We start from the raw sequence: 21054 nt of genomic DNA, 5'->3' as shown, positions 1-21054 counted from the left end.
GGATGAGCCTTGAAAACATTAAATAAGACACCAAACACAAGAGGCATCATACTGTATGATTCCATTTATACATGAAATATCCATAATAGACATATCCACTGAATCAAAATGTAGTTTAATAGTTGACAGAGGCTAGGGGGAAGAAGAATGGGGAAGTAGCTGCTTAAAGAGTATGGTGTTTCTTTTTGAAGTGATAAAAATACGTTGAAATTAGAGTGGTGACAGTTGCACACCTCTGTGAATATAGTGAAAGCTACTGCATTATTTAAAGAACTACTGAGGCTGCGTCAAAGAACCAAAAGCAAAACTCAGACCCGGAATGGGAAACAATTCAAACATCAGTAAGGAAAATAGCTATAATGGATAAAACACCCCACATTTAAATGTATGAATTAGTAATGGAATGTGATATGGTCTCGATATCATTTGAGTGACCCTTGAAACTTCATATGTTGACATTTAGTCCCCATTTTCAGGTGTTAATAGGGTAGAAACTTAATCCAGTTATGATGTTTCGTAGGGCCTTAAGGAAGTGATTAGGAACCAGATAATATAGCATCAAAATGTATAAAACCTAACAACTCATTGTTTTGAGAACTATTAGTAAAATGGAAGAGTTAAACATCTATCCTGCTTTTTTAGATGAACTGTACCTCAATTCTGGAAATTATCTGGTTTCCCAGGTACCAGCACATAGATTATATTTTAGAAACACATATTATTTACAGATAAAATTATGTAGTATCTGGAATTTTCTTTAAAATATGGGGGAAGAAGCCAGGCACAGTGGCACACTTCTGTAATTCTAGCAACTAGGGAGGCTGAGGCAGGAGAATCACAAGTTTGAGCCCAGCCTCAGCAACTTAACAAGACCCTGTTTCAAAATTTTAAAAAGGGACTGGGTCTGTACCTCAGTGATAGAGGGCTTCTGAGTTCATCCTCAATACTGCCCAAAAATTAAATAAATAAAATATGGGGGAAAGGGATTGTTAAAGGGATAGCAAGAGGGAGATTTGGAATGAACTGTTCAGTTCCTTGATTGTATGTTGTTAACCACAAACCTATGCATATACTAAAATTCATATAACTGACACTAAAAGGAAAAAAATAAATTCATTGATCTTAATTTTTAAAATAAAATTTAAATCTATATTATAGGGAAAGTGAGTTGAATAAATGAAATAAGATAGGTCATGACTTGCTAATATTGGAGCTGGGTGATGGCTCAGGGATAATCATACTATTCTGTCTACTAAAAATTCATAGAGTAGAATGTAAAAACTTGGAACATTTGAAATCATTTATGGAAAATTTAGGTAGATAACTAAAGGAATCCTAGTGCTGCACATTTGCTTAGAATAGCAATGGTTGAAATATAATTCAACAAACCTATAAGGAAATGGAAGTGTTATGATTAAGGATGTTTTATGTCATATAAATACATATGTGAAGTTACTCTCAAAGTTTTGTTTTGCTTTTATTTTATTTTTAGGATGAGAGAGGCTGCAAGAAAAATAGAAGAAAGGCATTTTTCCAACCATGCAACTCATGTTGAATTTCTGCCTGTTGAGTGGCGGTCAAAACTTACTCTTGATGGAGGTATATTTTGTTTCAAAATTGAAAGATTTTTAGCCAGTGGTATACTTAACCAAGTAAATGTAGAAAACTTTAGAAACAGTTTTTGCTTATTGGGAACAAAATACCTCAATTTAGTTTTCTTGGCTTATACTCACTCTTTGTTCTAGATTATTTAAGAAAATAAAATCCATTTTTTTTTTAATAATTGTATTGATGGTCATTTGGACCATCACATAGATTTCACAGATAGCACTTTTTACATGTGTGTCTTCTGTGGGTTGGGGGTAGGGGGTAACACATGGAAGGAACAAAAATTTTCTAAAATCTGTGTTTTCTAAAATCCATTTTATCATGTTTATCATCATACTAAACTGCCTCCTCAATGATTTTCAAGGATTCTTCCAGGTCTGTGATGCTGTCTCATAGTCGGGAATGTCAGTTGTAGCTTATCAAGCCAAAATGTAATCAAAAGTTGTAAGGAGTTTTTAAAAATAAGCAAATTCTAGTGACCAAAAAAGAACTCCCAGCAATGATAGTTCATACATAAAAGTTCTATAAAATAAAAACAGTGTCCTTCAACTTTTCTCATTCCCCAGATAAATTTCTTAGGCTCTTCAGGAATGTAGACAATGAGGATGAGTTAATATTTACTGAAACCCGTTTGTCATTTGTTAGGTTTAACTCTCCTATGGGAGTTTTGAAGGCACTATTGGGAGTGAAAGAAGCTGATCATAACAGAGTATATACTTGGTGCTTTCAGAAAGGCAGAACTATAGGAACCCAAGTCAGTGTTGCCAGGGCTTAAGGAACGGGGAGGGTTTCAATTCAGAGGGGAGTGTGTGGAAGCTTTTTAAGGAGACAGAACAGTGCTGCATCCTGATCAAGGTAGCAGTTATATAAAACTTAACGCATTAGAACTCAGTTTTACTCTGTGTAAGTTTTTAAATGATAATAAGAACATGCTCCAGTAAACGTAAGTGTACTTAAGAGTAGTAAAAGGCTAAAAAGTTTTCCTTTAAATAAAGACTATGCTAAAGATGTCCATACTTAGCAACATTCTGCTTGAAGTCTTAGTATTGTAGTAGTTTAAGAAAAAATAATAGTGATAAGGAATCAAAAACATCTGATCTGATTTATAGTTGATATGTTTGTCTATTCAGACATATAAAAGAATATAGAAATATTTTTAGGATTAATAAGTTTATCAAGGTTGTAAAATAGAAGATCCATATAAAAGTACTTTCACTTCTGTATGTCAGAAAGAAACAGAAATAACAAAAATACAAGGTCTCAGGAATAACAAAAGATGTGTATTTATATTAAAAAATAAACTATTAAAAATATTAAATTTGACTTAAATATAAACATAGATTAGGTTGGATGATTCACTCTTCTACAGGTATTGATTCTTCCAAATTGATGTATAGATTCCATGCAATTCTAGTTAAATTTTCCATAAGAGTTTTTCATGATACTTGATAATTTTTAAAAATATTATAGAAGAACAAAGGATGAAAAAGATCATAGAACAAGAGAGTGAAAGGGGAATCATGATCTGGCTATCTAATAAATTTTTGTAATTAAAGTAGTTTAGTGTTGGTACAGGAAAGGCAAATAGACCCCAGAGTAGAGACTTTCTCAACAGACCTGTGCCAAATGTGGAAGCCTTATGTATTTCAGAGCTGGCATTACAGCTCGTTGGTGAAAAGTAAGTTCTGTAAGTGTGTTGGTGGGAAAAAGATAAAAATGTAATCCCTATTTTAGATTCCAGATGTATACATGGATGAATCTCAAACATGATGGGGAGGGAAGCAAACCATGGACAATTTATACAGTGTTCAGAATCAGGCAAAATGGAATAAAATATTTAGGCTCTGGCACATAGTAGATGCTATAGAAGTCATTGACTGCAGTTATTATTATTGAACATGTAGTGAATCTATAAAGAAGGAAAAGCACAATTAATACAAACTTCTTATTGGTAGTGACATTTAGGTAAAGAGAGATGTCTGATCACTTAGGCATATATTGTGGGCTTTAGACAATGGCAATATTCTTTTTGTTGGTAGTGGAGGTGTTGGAAATGGAACCCAGGGCCCTGCACATACTAAGCATATACTCTACCACCAAGGTACACACCCAATCCAATGGCAATGTTCTGAGCAAGGTGGTAGGATTATGTTTCCTTTTTATAAATTGACCTTACAATTGCCCATATATATTAAATACTTCTTTTGTGTATGTATGTGAATTTCACAATAAAACTTTACTGAAAATGTAGTAAATGACATTTAAACTCTTTTCATATCAGCAAAGTGGTCATACCTTTCACTTATGCAATTTCAAAATAAGCATCATCTATAAATATGTGGTATGACCTATACACATCTATATACATCTTTGAAAAGATTTCTAGTCTCTGCCTGTTATTACCTTCCATTCCTTATTATGTTGTATTAAAGTGGGGAATAAATAAAAATAAAATACTAAGTCAGTGCAGTGAAAAACTGGAAGATAAATGAAATTGGAGTTACTAAAATCATAAGCCTTCTTCTGCCCACCTTGTGCTTTCAGGTAATAATATTCATCTACAGATAGGCTTTTGTCATGTTTTTACAAGAAATCTGAAGTTTTCTGCATAATTTTATTAGGTAACTTTTTTTCAGCACAGTAAACTATATCGACTTTATTTTGTCTACTGAAGAATTGATTGCTCATTTATTTCACGTTATAAATATCTGTCATTTGATAATTCTTGCCCATACTAAAGATAGATAACTGTAAAGCATAGGGAAACTCCTTTTTTTAATTTGTTGTTATTAGTGGCACCAAGCATCCCACATGGACAGTTCCAGGCAAAGAACACATAGAGCAAAGAAGTTTTGATAGTGGTCTTCATCCTTTAATGTTCCTTTTATTTTCATGTTCCCTTTTGTTTTTTACTGTTTGGGTTTGTTTTTGTTGTTGTTGTTGTTTTGTTTTTTTTTTTAGAGTTTGGCAAGAAGGGAAAGTCTATTAGAATCAAAGCCAGTCTTGAATATTTTAGATGTTAACTTCAGAAAATGCACCATTTTTTGCAGTTTTTCACCAAACGAAAGACCTCAAGTTTAATTTTGTTCTCGTTTGTTTTTTTAGACACTGTTGATTCCATTACTCCTGACAAAGTACGGGGTTTAAGGGATATGCTGAACAGCAGTGCAATGGACATAATGTATTACACTAGCCCACTTTATAGAGATGAAGTAAGTATCATTATCTTATTGCTTTGGGGTATGTGTCAAAGTGATGCACATAAATGACCTAAATTTTAACATTTTATAGTCTTTTTTAAAAAAAGCTAATGAGAAATTGCAGGAATCCATTAATCTATAAATAGCCTCTATTTAATAGTGAATTTGATAATCTTCAAACTAGACTTTGTAGACATTGTGACTCTTTCAAAAATGGATAGTCCCATGGGTAGAAGATTGTTTAGAAAATAGTTACTTGAAAAATATCAGTTTTTGCAAATCTCATTAATTATGGCTATGTCTTCACAAAAGTTTTAGGTACGTACAGATTTCCCTCTGACTTTCATTGCCCTGCTTCTCTAATGGATCATATAGCTCTCAAATGGTAGTGTTGCTGATGCATCATCCAGATAACCCTGAAGCAGGTAGAAGGTGAAGGTTTATTCATTAGGGTGAGAGAATCTCTACCAAATGTGCCTTGTCACTTTATTAGAGAAGGAATTCTGTTCCATAAGAATAACTAGTCCTTGTTAATTGCCTAGTATGTATTAACTTATCTCATAAAAACCCTGTGAAGTAGGTGGGATTAGTATCCTCAATTGAAAGGTAAAGCAGCTGATGCAAGGAGAGGTTAAAGGGCTTGCCCAAAGTGTCTCACCTAGGAAATGGCAGAGCCAGGGTTTGAACCAGGTGATGGAGCTCCATAACACGTGCTGTCCACCATTCCTCTCTTCCTTGTTCTCCATACGGCCAGTCTGCTGTCTATTCCCTGGTTGTCTTGACTTTTCTGGGCCTTTAACTTAATCAACACATGTTTAGTGAGTATCTACTCTGTACCAAAAAACTGGCTAACATTGGGACACTTTGAACTGTTAGCCCTCATTAGAGGGACAGGGAATGTCATTGTAGGTGCTTGGAAGTAAAATCAGTTGCTTTGGCTAAATTCCTTTATCAAGGAATCTCAGGTAAGATTTGATGATATACATGCTAATCAGCTGCTAGAAGGAATTTTGAGCTAAGGAAATGATCTACACATTTATTGAAAATTTGTTTATTGAGAAAGTATTATGTATAAGATAGGGTACAAGGATAGGAGAACCTTCCCCCAAGAAGATTTTTTTTTTTTTTTTTTAGATTTTTTTTTTTTTTTTATTGTAAACAAATGGGATACATGTTGTTTCTCTGTTTGTACATGGCGTAAAGGCATACCATTTGTGTAATCATAAATTTACATAGGGTAATGTTGTTTGATTCATTCTGTTATTTTTTCCCCTTCCCCCCCACCCCTCCCACCCCTCTTTTCCCTCTATACAGTCCTTCCTTCCTCCATTCTTGCCCCCCTCCCTAACCCTAACTCTAACCCTAACACTAACCCCTCCCACCCCCCATTTTGTGTCATCATCCACTTATTAGCGATATCATTCATCCATTGGTTTTTTTGAGATTGGCTTATCTCACTTAGCATGATATTCTCCAGTTTCATCCATTTGCCTGCAAATGCAATAATTTTATCATTCTTCGCGGTGGAGTAATATTCCATTGTATATATATACCACATTTTCTTTATCCATTCATCAATTGAAGGACATCTAGGTTGGTTCCACAATCTGGCTATTGTGAACTGAGCAGCTATGAACATTGATGTGGCTGTATCTCTGTAATATGCTGATTTTAAGTCCTTTGGGTATAGGCCAAGGAGTGGGATAGCTGGGTCAAATGGTGGTTCCATTCCAAGTTTTCTAAGGAGTCTCCACACTGCTTTCCAGAGTGGCTGCACTAATTTGCAGCCCCACCAGCAATGTAAGAGTGTACCTTTCTCCCCACATCCTCGCCAACACCTATTGTTGCCAAGGAGATTTAAAACAGTGTGTTACAGTACATGAGCACACATTCCTGAAATGTACCTGAAGAAAATAAGTCAGGGAAATTTTTGAAATTCTTCTGTTTTACCCCCTGAAAAATATTTTAGGCTTATTGTTATAATTAAGATAAATATGTATTTTCATAAATTCTCCTTAATCAAATATGGCCCCAGTTTCTTTCTAAAAACAATGCCATAAGAATTCTGCAAATTGTATATGGGCCATAGAGACACACTGTTTGATTCCAGGCCACCTGTAACACTTAATTTTTGGATGACCTCTCCATCTACAAAATGGGTATTCTAGCAATAATTACTTCATAGGGCTCTTGTGCACATTAATCGAGATAATGCTTACATTAATATGGCACACAACAGTAATTAACAATTATTATAGGTACTATAATAATACAAAATCATTTTAGTTTCTGAGTCCTGAGCAAAATCCTCCGGTGATGAAGTAGATGTACTACCTTCTACAGACACCTGTACTTTGATAAGTATCAAAGTATCTCTGTGAAGTATCTTTTATTTAGTTTTTAATCTAAAAATATTCCTAACTTCAGACAATTTGAAGTGGAGTGGAACCTGGCAGTAGGGTTTAATGTATATGTTTTCAAGAACATACAAAGATCATACTTTTTGTTAGTAACCTATAGCTATCTTTATAATAAACATGTAAAACTTTTCAAAACTAGTAAGTTTATTTTTTATATGCATTACATTAACTTATACATTTAATTTGCCAAATATTTTCTAAGCACATTTGAGCACACTTTTGTTTTTCTAGACTAATAAAGTGACTTGAAGTTGGCAAAGGTAGTAACAGATAGTATTGTTTGTGTCTTGTCCCTTCCATTTTTAATTTTCTCAAAGGTGGGAGAGGAAAAATGGTTCTATTCCACACCCCATTTCTATGTTCATAAATGCAAGCAAGAAATAATAATGGTCTAAGCCCAAATAGTGTAAAGGAATAAAGGGAAGGGATGGGTTCAAAATATAGTTATGAGAGATAACTAAAAGGACTTTAGAATGCTTTGTTATGAGTGATGACAAGTTTGGAAAAGGCAAAAATGACTTGTGATTTCTAGCCTAGGTAGCTGGTAGATGGTTCTGATATTAACCAGCAGTAGAGGAGGAGAAACCAGATACTTTTGTGGGTAAGAAGGGTAGAACATAAGGAAAATATGAACTATGCTTGCTAAATTTTAGGTATGTTTAGGTAAAATTTCCTTCTGGAATTGTATAGTACAGATTTAGACAAACGAGGCTACACAATAGTTTCAGAAGCATTCATGTTTACGTTTCTAAAAAATGTGATGGTCATGAAACAAGAATGTCTGGAGAGTGATAGGAAGAGAAAAGGGTCCCAATTGGATATCTGAGGAGCATCAGTTAATATGCAGGCAGATGAAGAACACAGGAAGAGAAATGAGAGTTAAGAAGATAACCAGCGAAGAGTAAGTTCCTCAGAGAGAAAAAACTGCACCCATTTTCAGATTAGGCAAAAAGGTGAAGAGACCATTCTATACATAGGCTGAGGGTAAGAGTTGGAAATACCTAAGAGCTTTGGAATTGAGAGGAGGAAGAGAGCAATTAAAAGAGTTTGGGCTGGTCCATAGGGAAAGGAGAATTTAGAGGATGAAGAACTTGCAGTTCAGGTGGTAACTCTGCAAGACAAGGTGGAAGTGTTGTAAAGTTAAGAAGTTGTTTGAATGTAAATAGGTAGAACTTAAAGTTCCAGTTAAAATTTGGGGCACAGTTGTTTCAGTGACATCAAAATTTTACCCCAGTAACTGTGATAGGACTTAGAGCTAGAAGAAAATGTTTAAGTGCTTGCAGTTGCAGTCAATCAAAGCTTCTGCAAGTTACCTTTCAGAGATAGGCACCTTTTCTTTAGTTTTAGTCAATTTTATAGTGTAAGAACTCAATGGTATTATTTTAACAAAATTTAAGTATTACTTATCCAAAATATCAGAAAATTATTTTGCCTATTTCAAGTGGAATATACTGGAGTTTAGATTGTTCTAAGTAAAATCCTACAAAGCTTTTCATTGTTGATGTGTGTGAGTTGTCCCCATCCTTCTAGTAGGAATGAAGACTGTCCCTTTCAGTGTTTACATATTAGGCTATGGATTAATTTGAAGTACTATATTCATGGTGACAATAAATTACTAACAACTCACAACATATTTAGTAAGAAACTTAATTGTAAATAAACTATTGACTTTATTCCTTCTAAAATTGGCAGTGTTACTTGGACATATAGATTTTAGGTGTTCTATGGAACGAATGAAGCTTTTCAATAGAGCTGTTTTGTGCTGCTTAAAACCAGTACATTTTTTTGTTGTCATTGTTCATTCAGTGTCTTTGAATATCATCCTGCATATCCTTTACATATATGGAGAAATGTTTGTTTAGTTGATTAGTTACCACAGAAACAATCTCCTGTCCTGGCTGCCATCTCTTTAATTTTTCTCCATTCCTCTCCTATACCAGTATTGGGCAAGGTCTGCATTGATCTGATTGGCAGTAGTGAGAAACACAGTTTACAAAACTAATCTAGGTTGGAAATAAAGAAAATGTTAGCTTCCTAGACACCAGTTAGAAGCCAGCAATGACTTCAGCGTATTCTTTACTTACATGCTGACATATCATTTACCAGAAGGTGAAAGAACCTACACGGAGAACTACTATCTGAACCTAATTCTAACCAACAAGGAAGGCATATTTCATGGAATAGAATACTCGTAACTTACATGTTCATAGTCTCTTTTAGTGTACAGTAGGTATTGTTAGATACATGCTAAAGGTTAGGAAATTGAGCTATAATATTGCAAATGAAACCATTGAGGAGGAAGACAAAGAAAATGAGAAAATACTGCTGCTACAACCTACACACACACACACACACACACACACACACACACACACACACACAAATGATTAGTAGTATCCCTAAGAGCATATGTTCAAGGTTAAAACATGCTGAGGGGCTAGGAGTGTGGCTCAGTGGTAGAATGCTTGCCTAGCACATGTGAGGCCCTGGGTTCTAACCTCAGCACCACATAAAAATAAATAAAATAAAGGTATTTTTTTTAAAAAATGTGCTTGAGGCAGGTTCCCAAACAGTAATATTAAGGGTATTAAAAAGTTGGCATTAATAATAAGAAGAATACCAAAAAAAAAAAAAAAAAAATGTGTGGTTCAGAGCTCTGGTCATTGGCTAACGATAGTTGAGAAATTGGTCACTTTCTATTCTGTTCTTATATCTTCAAAGATAGTTATCGTTCAGGATGAAATCAGCAGTCTTTGGTAGTGTTTTCTGAACATCCCAGATTAGAATGATCACTTGGTTCTTATGGTGGAGACTAGAATTGAAGGTATCAGTCTCAACTCGGGATTTCTAAAATTTGTGCACATAGGTGTTATGTACATTTGTAGGTGAATGTGTTTACTTTCATGCATTTCCTATTTGGTCCACTGAAATGACCAAAATGCAGTGACACCCTGGTCACAGCAAGCAAACCCAGCACCTCTACCTTTGCCTCTGAGAAAAACTGTCCCTTGTCAAAGTGGCCAATTCTGGGATTAGGACAACTTGTTATGACAGAAGGTAGGGAAATATTCAAAAGAATGATGGGGCAGGTCTCAAGGACACCAGAGCCCAAGAAGCAGTTCCTACTGGTCAAATCTGGAACAATTTGAGCACCAAATGTTAAGTAGTTATTAGTTTTTATTGTAAGGAATTGTTAGTACATTTTTAAGGAATTATAATAAGAATAATATAATAAGGGATTATAATTCACTTGAAAATCCTACCTCAAAATTGATTATGAATAGATAAATTGGAAGAAGGAAAGTTCTTTGCTTACAATAGAGTGCTAGAGGCTGACTGGAGGGATGCTGGAATTGAAAATCATTTGCAACCATCATGGTAGGATCCAACAAAAGATGATTAGGCACAAATCTTCAGTGTATACTAAATTAGCCACAATATTTGATGAAGAGCAGGATTTTTGCATTATCTGTACAAAGCTGCTCATTAGTTTAAAAAGTAGAAAAGGTAATTATACATGGGAGAATTCAGGCAACACTTAGACTTAGCATTCCTGAGGGACAGATGGACATTATGTACCTCCTGATGCTATACTCAGAGGAGGACCTAGTGTTACTTATGCAGCGTTCTAATTATGAGGAAACATCAGGGACACTAAATGAGGACATTCTAACAAAAAATGTAGGAATGGGACTGTGTTCTTTAAAAATATCAGTGTCATAAAAGATAAAGAATGGGTATAGAAAATATTCCAGATTAAAGTAAGCTAAAGGTAGCTAAATACTGTATCCCATCCTAGGCTGTATGCTGTAATGGATGGGGGAAACTGCAATAAAGGACTGACAGGACTGGAATGTGAATGGTAAACTAAATAAAACATTGCATCAAAGTAAAAGCTATAAAATTGATAACTTTACTATGATTATTTCTAGTTTTAGGAAATATAAAATGAAGTGTTTACAGGTAAAAGACCTTGACACTATGCAGTATATCCTCAAATGTTTCCCAGAAATGTTGGAAAATGTATTCATGTGTGTTATGGAAGCAGAGACACAAATGATAAAGCAATTAGAATATAGTGCTACCAACAGGTGAATCTAGATAAAGCATATATGTGTGATGTTTGTGCTATTTTTTTATTTCATGACATTTTATGCATTTGAAATTATTTTTAAATAAAAATTTACGAAAAGGAAATGAAAAGTTTTCTAGATCCCTCCCCTGGAGATTCTGATTCAGTGGGTCTGAGACGGACCTGTGGATTTGCATTTAACAGTTGCCCAGGAGATGCCATCAGGGAGTTTGGGGAAGCACTGCTTAAGGCATTGTGAAGGACAAAAGAGGTGTGTAGGAAGAAGTGGGCAGAAATTGTTATTTTTTTAAAGAAGATTAAAATTCATTTAACATATGAAGTTCATGTTAGGCAATATACTCGAGTTAATTATTAAAAATATACATTTCCACAAAGGTAGAGGTGGACTCATGAAAATCAAAGGGAGATCAACAGAGGAAAGGGACCAAGGGGTGAAAGTGGGGAGAGAAGGGGGAGTGCTGGGGAGTGATATCAAATTACATTGTTATATCATATGCATGTACAGATATGTAACAACAAATCCCATCAATATGTACAATTATAACAATAAGAAAAACCCACTACTGGGTTCAGTCTTCAGTAGTGAAGGGGAAAAAAGCAAAAACTATGGGGCAGGAGATGTAGTTTAGTGGTAGAGCATATGCCTAGCTTATATACAAGACTTGGTTCAATCCCAGCATCACCAAAAAAATAAACTATTGTTACTTCTAAAGGAATTTATTTTATCTAAGCATTAGGTCTTTCTGTACCTCCATCATATAGATTGTAAATCAGGAAATTACAAAATTTTAAGGATTGTTGATATTCTTATAAAAGCCAAATCCAAAGCATTTATGTGATAGCTATCTTCAAACAGAGCCATGTGGTTTCATATCACACTGCATACCCCTGAAACTACATTAACCAGAGACTCATGTACAGCCTAAGTCTTTGAAAGTCTTTATGTGATTTGCCACTAAGTAGTTCCTGAAGTGTCATCCCCATGCTAGCAGCATCAGCATCATGTGGGAACTGTTAAAAATGCAGATTCCCAGACCCATCTCAGAACTTCTGAATTGGGAATTCTTGGGTGGAGCCTAGCAATTCATGTTGACCAAGCCCTCTAGGTGATTCTGATGCATGTTGAAAAGTGGCAAACCGTTGCACTAAATCATGGAATTAGTTTTCCTCAGAAAAAAAAATTTAAATGTCTAATTAGAGTAAAACGTAGTGCATTCCTCTTTAGAAGAAAGGCAGCTTATAATCCTTCCACATACTATCAACTCCTTTTATCCTTCTCTTTCTTCATTGACTGGATATGTTTCAGCAGACATGATATGTGGTTTCAGTAGTTTTAACTAGATGTCACTATTATGTTATAGAGTTCTGAGATGTCAACAGAGTATATCATGCCTTCATTCCTGTCACTGTTACCCCTGCCATATCATAAAATGCTCAAATTATTACAGTATATCAGCAGGTGAAGAATGATCAATAAAATTTGATGAAGGATATTTGTCTCTTGAGACATAATAAGATTGAGAGTAGAAGCAGCAAATAACTAATCTTTGTATCAGACTAGCAATTGACATACTAAGAAGTACTGCCATGAGAAATTGAACATCAAGCAGAGTATAATCAAATAGAAGTAAGTCATGATAGGAAAAGGAGAAACCTGCCTTAAAACTCAAGTCAGGGCCCAGTATAGGTTGAGTTACAAAAAAATCTTATTCAAAATTTTATGGACTATTTCAGTAATACTTGTTAATGTTTAATTTCACATAAAGAAGTTTTACAATGAAAATTTGCAAAGATGCTTTCTACTTACAAACCTCTAAATTTAAAAAAGCCCTGCTTTTCAGCCACAGAAATCAATTTTTTATTCATTTATATGTCATCAACATAATAGAGATTTTGTAATATCAAGTATGTTAGTTTACCACTTATGAACTCAGATATTCATTTTCTAAAATTTACTATGACTAAAAACCACAAGGCACAAAAATTTGAAATTTCATATAGGTAAGTTGCAATGTAGAAGAAGTTTCCAGGAGCCTTTGGAGATCTTACTAGAATCTTCATGGAACTGTTTAATCTGTGGAACTGTTGCCTCGTATAGTTGATTTAAGGATGACTTAATGGATCTTTGTGGGTAATATCTGCATATTCTATAGTGATGATTTGGACTGTAATATTATATATTCTTCCTGCAAGGTTGGTAATCAACTGAGTTAATTCTAATAACCTAAATATATTAGGTCAGTATCGTTTGCATTTCTCTCTTCATACATTTGAACTTAGAAGTAAAGTTTATAATACTCAGTGATGACTCTAATATATTTTCTTATTTCAAACAGCTAGTTAAAGGCCTTCAGCAAGAGCTGAATCGATTATATTCCCTTTTCTGTTCTCGGAATCCAGACTTTGAAGAAAAAGGGGGTAAAGTCTCAATAGTGTCCCATTCCTTGGGATGTGTAATCACTTATGACATAATGACTGGCTGGAATCCAGTTCGACTCTATGAACAGTTGCTACAGAAGGAAGAATTGCCTGATGAACGGTGGATGAGCTATGAAGAAAGACATCTTCTTGATGAACTCTATATAACAAAACGACGGTAAAATAGCCTCGTCTATTGAAAGAATTTTAAAATGTCTGTATGGAATTACTAGACCTCCTAGAAGAAAACTTCATAATTTCCATGACAAAGAAACTATACATTGTTTAGGATACAAAGATTACTAGTAATATCCCTAATCAAGCTAGAGACTTAATTTTCATGCTAATTATATACATTTTCCTATAGCATCAAATAGTTCTGGAATCCTGATTTTCCTTCTGTTTACTCACAAGTTACTAGGAGTGAAATCTGAAACTGACCCCAACCTGAGTCAGTGCATAGAACCCTTATTAAAGATCTTTGCCAGTTTGTAAGCATTGTAATTTTACTGTTCTTTAGAGGTAGATCTTTACCTTTATTCTTACTGTTCTGGAAACAATTTTAAAACATTTTTTCTTGGAAAGTATGTTTTTATATATGTTATATATAAACATAATTGTATATGTTATATAAGTATAAACAGATTTTATGATTAATCATTCGTGGCCTTCCTGATACTATCTTTGATACCTCTTACTTCTTTGCTGCATTCCTGTCTTCATCTTTAGTTAATGCCCATCTTCTTTATTCTCTTGATGACTTACATTCATCTGCTAGATTCTGATAAAACAGTGAAAAATCATTTTGATAATATATGAAGACAACTGAGTTAATTGACTATAATTTTTATTCAGAAAGCTTTTTTATTTTTTAGTCTCAGGGAATTTATCTAAGGATTTCCTTTAGGATCTTATTAAGTACCATAGGATGGACACATAAATATTATAGTATCTGATAGTTTTGAAAGAAAATATCATGTCTGGCAAGTCTCAGAGCAGCTTTTCTTTTTTTTTTTTTTCCTTTTCAATATTGGGAAATCAAACCCAGGACCTCACACATGCTAGACAAGTGCTCTACCACTGACCTATACCCCAGCCCTCACAGCAGCATTTTAGATGTATAAATTCAATTAAAGTTTTTGAAAACCAGGCTTAAAAAATTAACTATAGTTTTTTTGTTTTGTTTTTGGCGGGAGAGGGCTTGGTTCCATTGTTTCTTAAATGTAAGTAAGTAGAGAAAGTGCAATGAGAAAAAGATGAAATAACCCAAATATTCATCAACAGAGAAGGGTTAAATGTTTATGTGATTTGTCATATGATGTTATAAAAATTGAAGTAGGACAGGAAGCAATGAAATGAAAAGAACTCTTAAGATTCATTTAAATAAGAACATTTTAAAATAGAAAAGATAATGGACAAGGGAGTATTAACCATTTGGCTTAATTTTTTAAACGTATATGTGTGCTTATATATGCCTGGTATTTTACTAGAAAGCATTTTTACTACAAAAATAAGTAAATAAAGATGGATTGGGTATGTAGCTCAGTGATAGAGTATTTATTTGCCTAACAGGCCCTGGATTCAATCCCCAGTATGATGGGGGGCAGGGGGAGGTGTTACTAATAGCAGGTATCATGAGAAGTGGGGTTTTTCAAAAAACTTTATTTTTTTAATGTGCTCAGGATTGAACCCAGTGCCTCACATGTGCTAGCAAGCGCTCTATCACTGAGCCACAACCCCAGCACGTGAGAAGTATTTCAACTCATTGTTTTTATTAATTTTTGTGGATATGGTATAGTATAGCAGTTGCATTGATCAAATGCTGTCAATAGGAATTATTATACAGGATTGATAAAATGTCATCACTTTATAAACTAATAAGTGTCTAATGTGATGCTAACTCTTAATGAAACATTATGAGTGTGTTTGTGTACATAATTTCATACCACTTCCTAGGCTGAGGGAAATAGAAGAACGACTGCATGAATTGAAGGCATCATCCATAACACAAACACCTGCCTTAAAATTTAAGGTAAGGAAAAAGTGATCAGTTCTTCATTGTCTTGGTGTTCTTTAAACATTTAAATATGACTTTATGATGCAAATGAAAGTTTAATTATGAATGTTATTGAACACATTTCTCTGAGATGGATGCTTGTCAGTTTATAGGTTCTACAAAGAAAAGAATGGACAAGATGGTTTTTCAGCCCTCAGGATATATACACATAGCACAGAATTATTAGCAGTACACAAGATGATATGTACACAGGAGAGGGAGGTTTTAATATTGCCATCAGCAGTACACAAGATGATATGAAAACAGGAGAGGGAGGTTTTAATATTGCCATGTACTAGTGTACATGTCTAGTATATTACATTACCTCTTTCTCATATCACAAAGGAATGATATTTGTATTTAATCTCTGAGTAGATTAGATTTGGCCAAGTGAAAAAAATGAGAAATGCTATTTTGCATAAATGGAACAGTATAAACAAAGGTATGGAAGGATGTAACTTGATAATACCTCAAGGAATGCCAGATTATCTAGAATAGCAGGGTAAAAAAGTAAAGATCTGGGAAATATAAATATTCACTATTTAGAATTAACAAATCTTAATGATCAACTAGTGGTCAGTGGTAAGAAAAAATAAGTGGAAGTATATCGCAATGATTCCAGGAATGGAAAGCTGGAATTTCAGTCAATGAAGAGTATATGACAAGAGCCCAAGACAGAAATTCATAGGGTTGGTTTGGCTGAAATTCTCAGGACTTAGCAAGGGGACTGTGAGAAATCAGGAATAGTTAGAAATAAGGAACTTCTGTCTGAGATGGGCAGTAGGAAGCATTTCAGAGTTTTTGAACATCAGAATGATCTATTTGAAGCTGTGGTTCAAGAAAACATAAAGTGACAGAGAGATGTTGACTTTGACAGGTCTGTTGGAAAGGACACACTCTAACTAAATAACAAACAATTGTTTGCAGTAGTAAGTGGAGGATGCCTGTTTCCTAATACTTGCTTCCTTTTTGAATATATGTTCTTGTCTAGTGTACACTATTACCTCTTCTTTCTCATATCACGAGAATTTAACATACAGGTTAACATGTGGAGTGATGCAAGAAACTTTCTTAAATGGAATTTTTTATTGACTATGATTTACAAAGTTTTTCTTTTAACTTATACATTAAAAAATCATATGGTAAACTTGTAACATACATTTAAAGAGCATATCTTTGGAATTATCTGTACCTAGAATTCGAGTTTCATCTTTATCATTTCATTATATAATTAATGCTAAATGTATAGAATTGATCTGGTAGAAAAAGTACACTCTTCTATTTTATGTTCTGGGTGTTTACTAGTTGGGTATGATCCATTAAGTGTGTAAGGATCTCAAATTCAGTACCACATTACTAGAATATATGTACTATAATTGAATAGCTTTGTGACACTTAGTCATATATAGCCTAATATGGGTTTTTAGTTGTTATTTAATTAGAGAACAAATACAGAAATTGAATTTAGAAATAAATATCTAACAAACTGGCAATTGACATTTGCCAATTGAGGGAGCAGAAGTGTTCATCCCTATAGCCAGGATTTGGGTTTACTTTCAGAATACTGGTATTAGTTCCATCACATTTGACCTTTGAACTTAAAAGGAATAATATTAACAAGCATCAGTGTGGAGAATGAAAATTTTGTTCTGGTCATTGGGTGGTCTCCTAACTAGTTATATAATATTAGCCAAATCATTTAGCATTTCTGAATTTATCTTTTTGTTCATCTCTGAACAGAGGGGCTAAACCAAATGGATAAAGCTCTTTTTTACTCTTAAAATTTTTTGATGGCTACAAAAATCACTAAAGCAGTTATTACCCTTTTCTGAGAGAATAACCCCTTTGTTTTTCAAACCACAATCTCATCATTATCAAAGAAAAGTTGTTTATTCTGTAGGTCTAACAGTTTAGCACACATAAATGAAGGGCCTGACGAATGTGTAAAGCATTTTGCTAGGTAGAGTGTATGTGCGTGCATGCGTAATTGCTTATATGCATCAAGGAGAAAGAATTTACATAACTTTCTCCTCTCTCTCTCTTTAGTATCATTTTCTCAATTTTTAGAAGAAATTACCTTATTCCTTTCAAAACTTAGTATTATCCTTTGACTCTATTATTTAAAATGCTTTTCCTTTGGACTGGGTAGAGCACTTGCTTAGCATGTGTGAGGCCCTGGGTTCAATCCCTGGCATCACAAAATAAAATAAAATGCTTTGTCTTTTATTTTTAATCTTTATCTTCACAAGTTAATTTTTATCAGCCTTCAAACAGGTTGAAATCATCCTTTAAAAATTGTGTATGTTCATGTAAATTTTTTGATTGTGGGGAGAGAAAAATCATTCCAGAGTCTGTTGAGAAGAATAAAAGGTGTACAAAATTAGAAGCAGGGACACTGTCACGGTATAATTCAGGTGACAGGCGATGAGGTGAAATGTCAGAGTTAGAATCTGTTAGAGTAACTTATGGGATGTTGGGAGTGAGAAGAAAGGATGAATTTGGAATCTCACTCATCAAGATCGGATGTTTGAGAGTTTGAGTGAATTTAGGCAGGAAAGATGTTACCTTCTGTATATAATTCAGCACTGTTGGCCACCCAGGTTTCCTTGAAACCTTCATTCCCTTGGCTTCCTTGATCCCACTTTATCTGGCGTCTTACTTTTTTCCTTCTCCCTTTTGTAGCTTCCTTTCCACTTGCCAATTAAATGTAGAAATACATTCTGCGTGTAACCCTCCTCTTATTCTTTGTACTTTCTAGGCAAGCTTACTGTGTTTTTGGTTTTACATGCCACTTCTGTGATGGTGATACATAGATTCAGATAACAGCACATCTGTTTCTATATCTCTTGCCCTAAAATTTTAACTATATATTATATGTTACAGATACCTCAAACTTACTGTGAACAGGAATGAGATTTACCTAGAGATTACTATTACAATTAATGGAATCATTGTCCTCCCAATCAGCAAGTCTCAAATCTTGTGACTTGTCTATCACCCATTCCTCATCCCCATCTCCATTCAGTCATGTTGATCTCACTCTGTCCTCTCATATTTTCATTTATGAATGGAACAGCTTGTCCTGCCCAATTTAAGATAATCTCTTACCTCAACTTTTTCACTATATTTCTAACTTTTCTCAAAGTCAATAATCTTTCAGTTTTTAATTCATCCATACACTACCACCAGGTTTAACTTCCTTAACTACCTGTAAAATTAAGATTGACTTCCTTAATCAAACAGTGATCTGAGGATTTATCCTGACCTGCCTTTGTCCCATACCCAATTTTTCAGTCATATCTATTTCTAGTCTCAAAAATAAGCCAGGGACTTTCCTTTTCTGCTTTAATTCATGTGGGTCCATCAGTCTACTCTGTCATTCTTTTCAACTCCAGTGTCCCAACATCCATCTGTAGAAATCCTTTTCATCTTTTACTGTCTACTGCAAATACAGCCTCTCCCTTAAAGCCTTCAGAGTTGGAATTAATTATTCCTTTCTCCATTCTTCCATGGCAGTCTTTCCCCATTAGGCCCTTATTTTATTCTGCATAGGATTGTAAACTCAGAAGAAGCTCTTATCAGTCCTTATTGGTTGTGATCCATTCACAACACCTAGCATATTCATACAAAGTAGTAACTGAGCAAATCTTTGATGAGCATATAGAAACACACAGTGAATGAAATGCTCTTCTTTCTCCTTAGTTTTCTTCTCATCCTTCAACTTTTGTAAGATTTAAAAATAATGAAATTCCTCCTGGAAACAAATTGTTTTAAAATGACAAATGGTTGGCATATAATTAACAAATAATGCAGATGCCATTTGAACAAAACTTTTTAAAAACGAATATACTTAGAGATAATTTTATTATTTGTATATTTTACAATTTAACATGTTATATCCAAATTCTGTTGGAAAATAATCATTTTTTAAAATTTAGGATACCTTTTTCATTTTAGGTTGAGAATTTCTTCTGTATGGGATCCCCACTAGCAGTTTTTTTAGCATTGCGTGGCATCCGCCCAGGAAACACTGGAAGTCAAGACCATATTTTACCTAGAGAGATTTGTAACCGATTACTAAATATTTTCCATCCTACAGATCCAGTGGTGAGTTGTAACATACATTTTTTTTCCTCTCAATAGTAGATTATTCCTTAAACAAAATCAATGGGAAACCTTGCCCAGGTATCACTGATTTACAAAAAGAGTTTATTTATCTGATTTACTTGCAAAAGTTTATATTCTTCAAACATGTGTGTCTTGGTTCACAAATGTTCTTTGAGTTCATGAAATAAAATACCTTAGAAATCATCTATTGATGTTGTATTTATAATATAAGGAAATACTATTGCCCCTGGACAATTAATACAAGAGACAAGGGTCTACTGGACTTTCAAGCCTTAACCACATTGTGTCATCAATAACCTAGGCACCGTAAATCTTAAAAATCCTGCTTTAAATACCTTTTTCTCTAATTCATGCTCCAATACTAAAATGTTTTATAGATCCCCTTAATAATAATGTTCAAATATTATTATATATAATAATAATGTTCAAATATTTATATACTCTAAAAAGTAGCTTTTGTTGTAATTCTGTGAAGTCTTTCAAAGAATCCTTAGCCTAGTACAAAATAATATAATATTGACTAATACTTAAATATTAGAAAATCTCCCATATGTGAAGGACTCAAAATTGCCATATTTAAGAAATAAACTTCGGGGCTGGGGAGATAGCTCAGACGGTAGAGTGCTTACCTTGTAAGCACAAGGCCCTGGGTTCGATCCCCAGCACCCAAAAAAAAAAAAAAAAGAAATAAACTTCAACTAAAATTACAACTGGAAGTCTCTAATTATGTTAGACTCAAATACAGACTACACACTCTTAGCTAAGTCATTTTTGAGATTGTATGTTATGTATATGATGCAGTTAATAATATTTTACCTTACAGGGTTGTTAGGATTCAGTAAAAAATGTGTGAAAATACCCAGCTAGACAATACGCATTTCTTTACTATACATTCATCTTACCGTTTTCTTATAACGTAAAGTGAACTTGAGTTCATAACTGAACTCTGAGCCCTCTTCTTCATACATCTTAAATGTGGGGATTTTGTTTGTTTGGTACTAGTGCCAGGGCCTTCTACATGGTAATAAGCACATGTTCTGCCACTGAGCTATATCCCCAGCCCAGTGATCTTTTTTATATTAATATGTTAACTTCTTTTCATTGTTGTCAGAACTGTCTTTGGCAATTTTT

General features: G+C 34.1%; 1 protein-coding gene across 7 annotated transcripts in view; it reads left to right on the top strand.

Annotated features, from left to right (window-relative positions):
* Ddhd1 (DDHD domain containing 1) overlaps positions 1-21054 on the top strand; it is a 76013-nt gene that overhangs the window by 42699 nt on the left and 12260 nt on the right. For all 7 annotated transcript variants that reach the window (XM_047539463.1, XM_047539461.1, XM_047539458.1 and 4 more), the window contains 5 exons: positions 1493-1599; positions 4714-4820; positions 13658-13917; positions 15696-15771; positions 19753-19902. In XM_047539463.1, coding sequence (XP_047395419.1) covers positions 1493-1599; positions 4714-4820; positions 13658-13917; positions 15696-15771; positions 19753-19902 — 700 coding nt within the window. The remainder of the gene's footprint in view (positions 1-1492; positions 1600-4713; positions 4821-13657; positions 13918-15695; positions 15772-19752; positions 19903-21054) is intronic.

Source organism: Sciurus carolinensis, chromosome 2, assembly GCF_902686445.1.
Source record: "Sciurus carolinensis chromosome 2, mSciCar1.2, whole genome shotgun sequence".
In the NCBI taxonomy this organism is placed as follows: domain Eukaryota; kingdom Metazoa; phylum Chordata; class Mammalia; order Rodentia; family Sciuridae; genus Sciurus; species Sciurus carolinensis.
The sequence above is the reverse complement of the archived record's forward strand: the minus strand, read 5'-3'. Positions and strand labels throughout refer to the sequence as shown.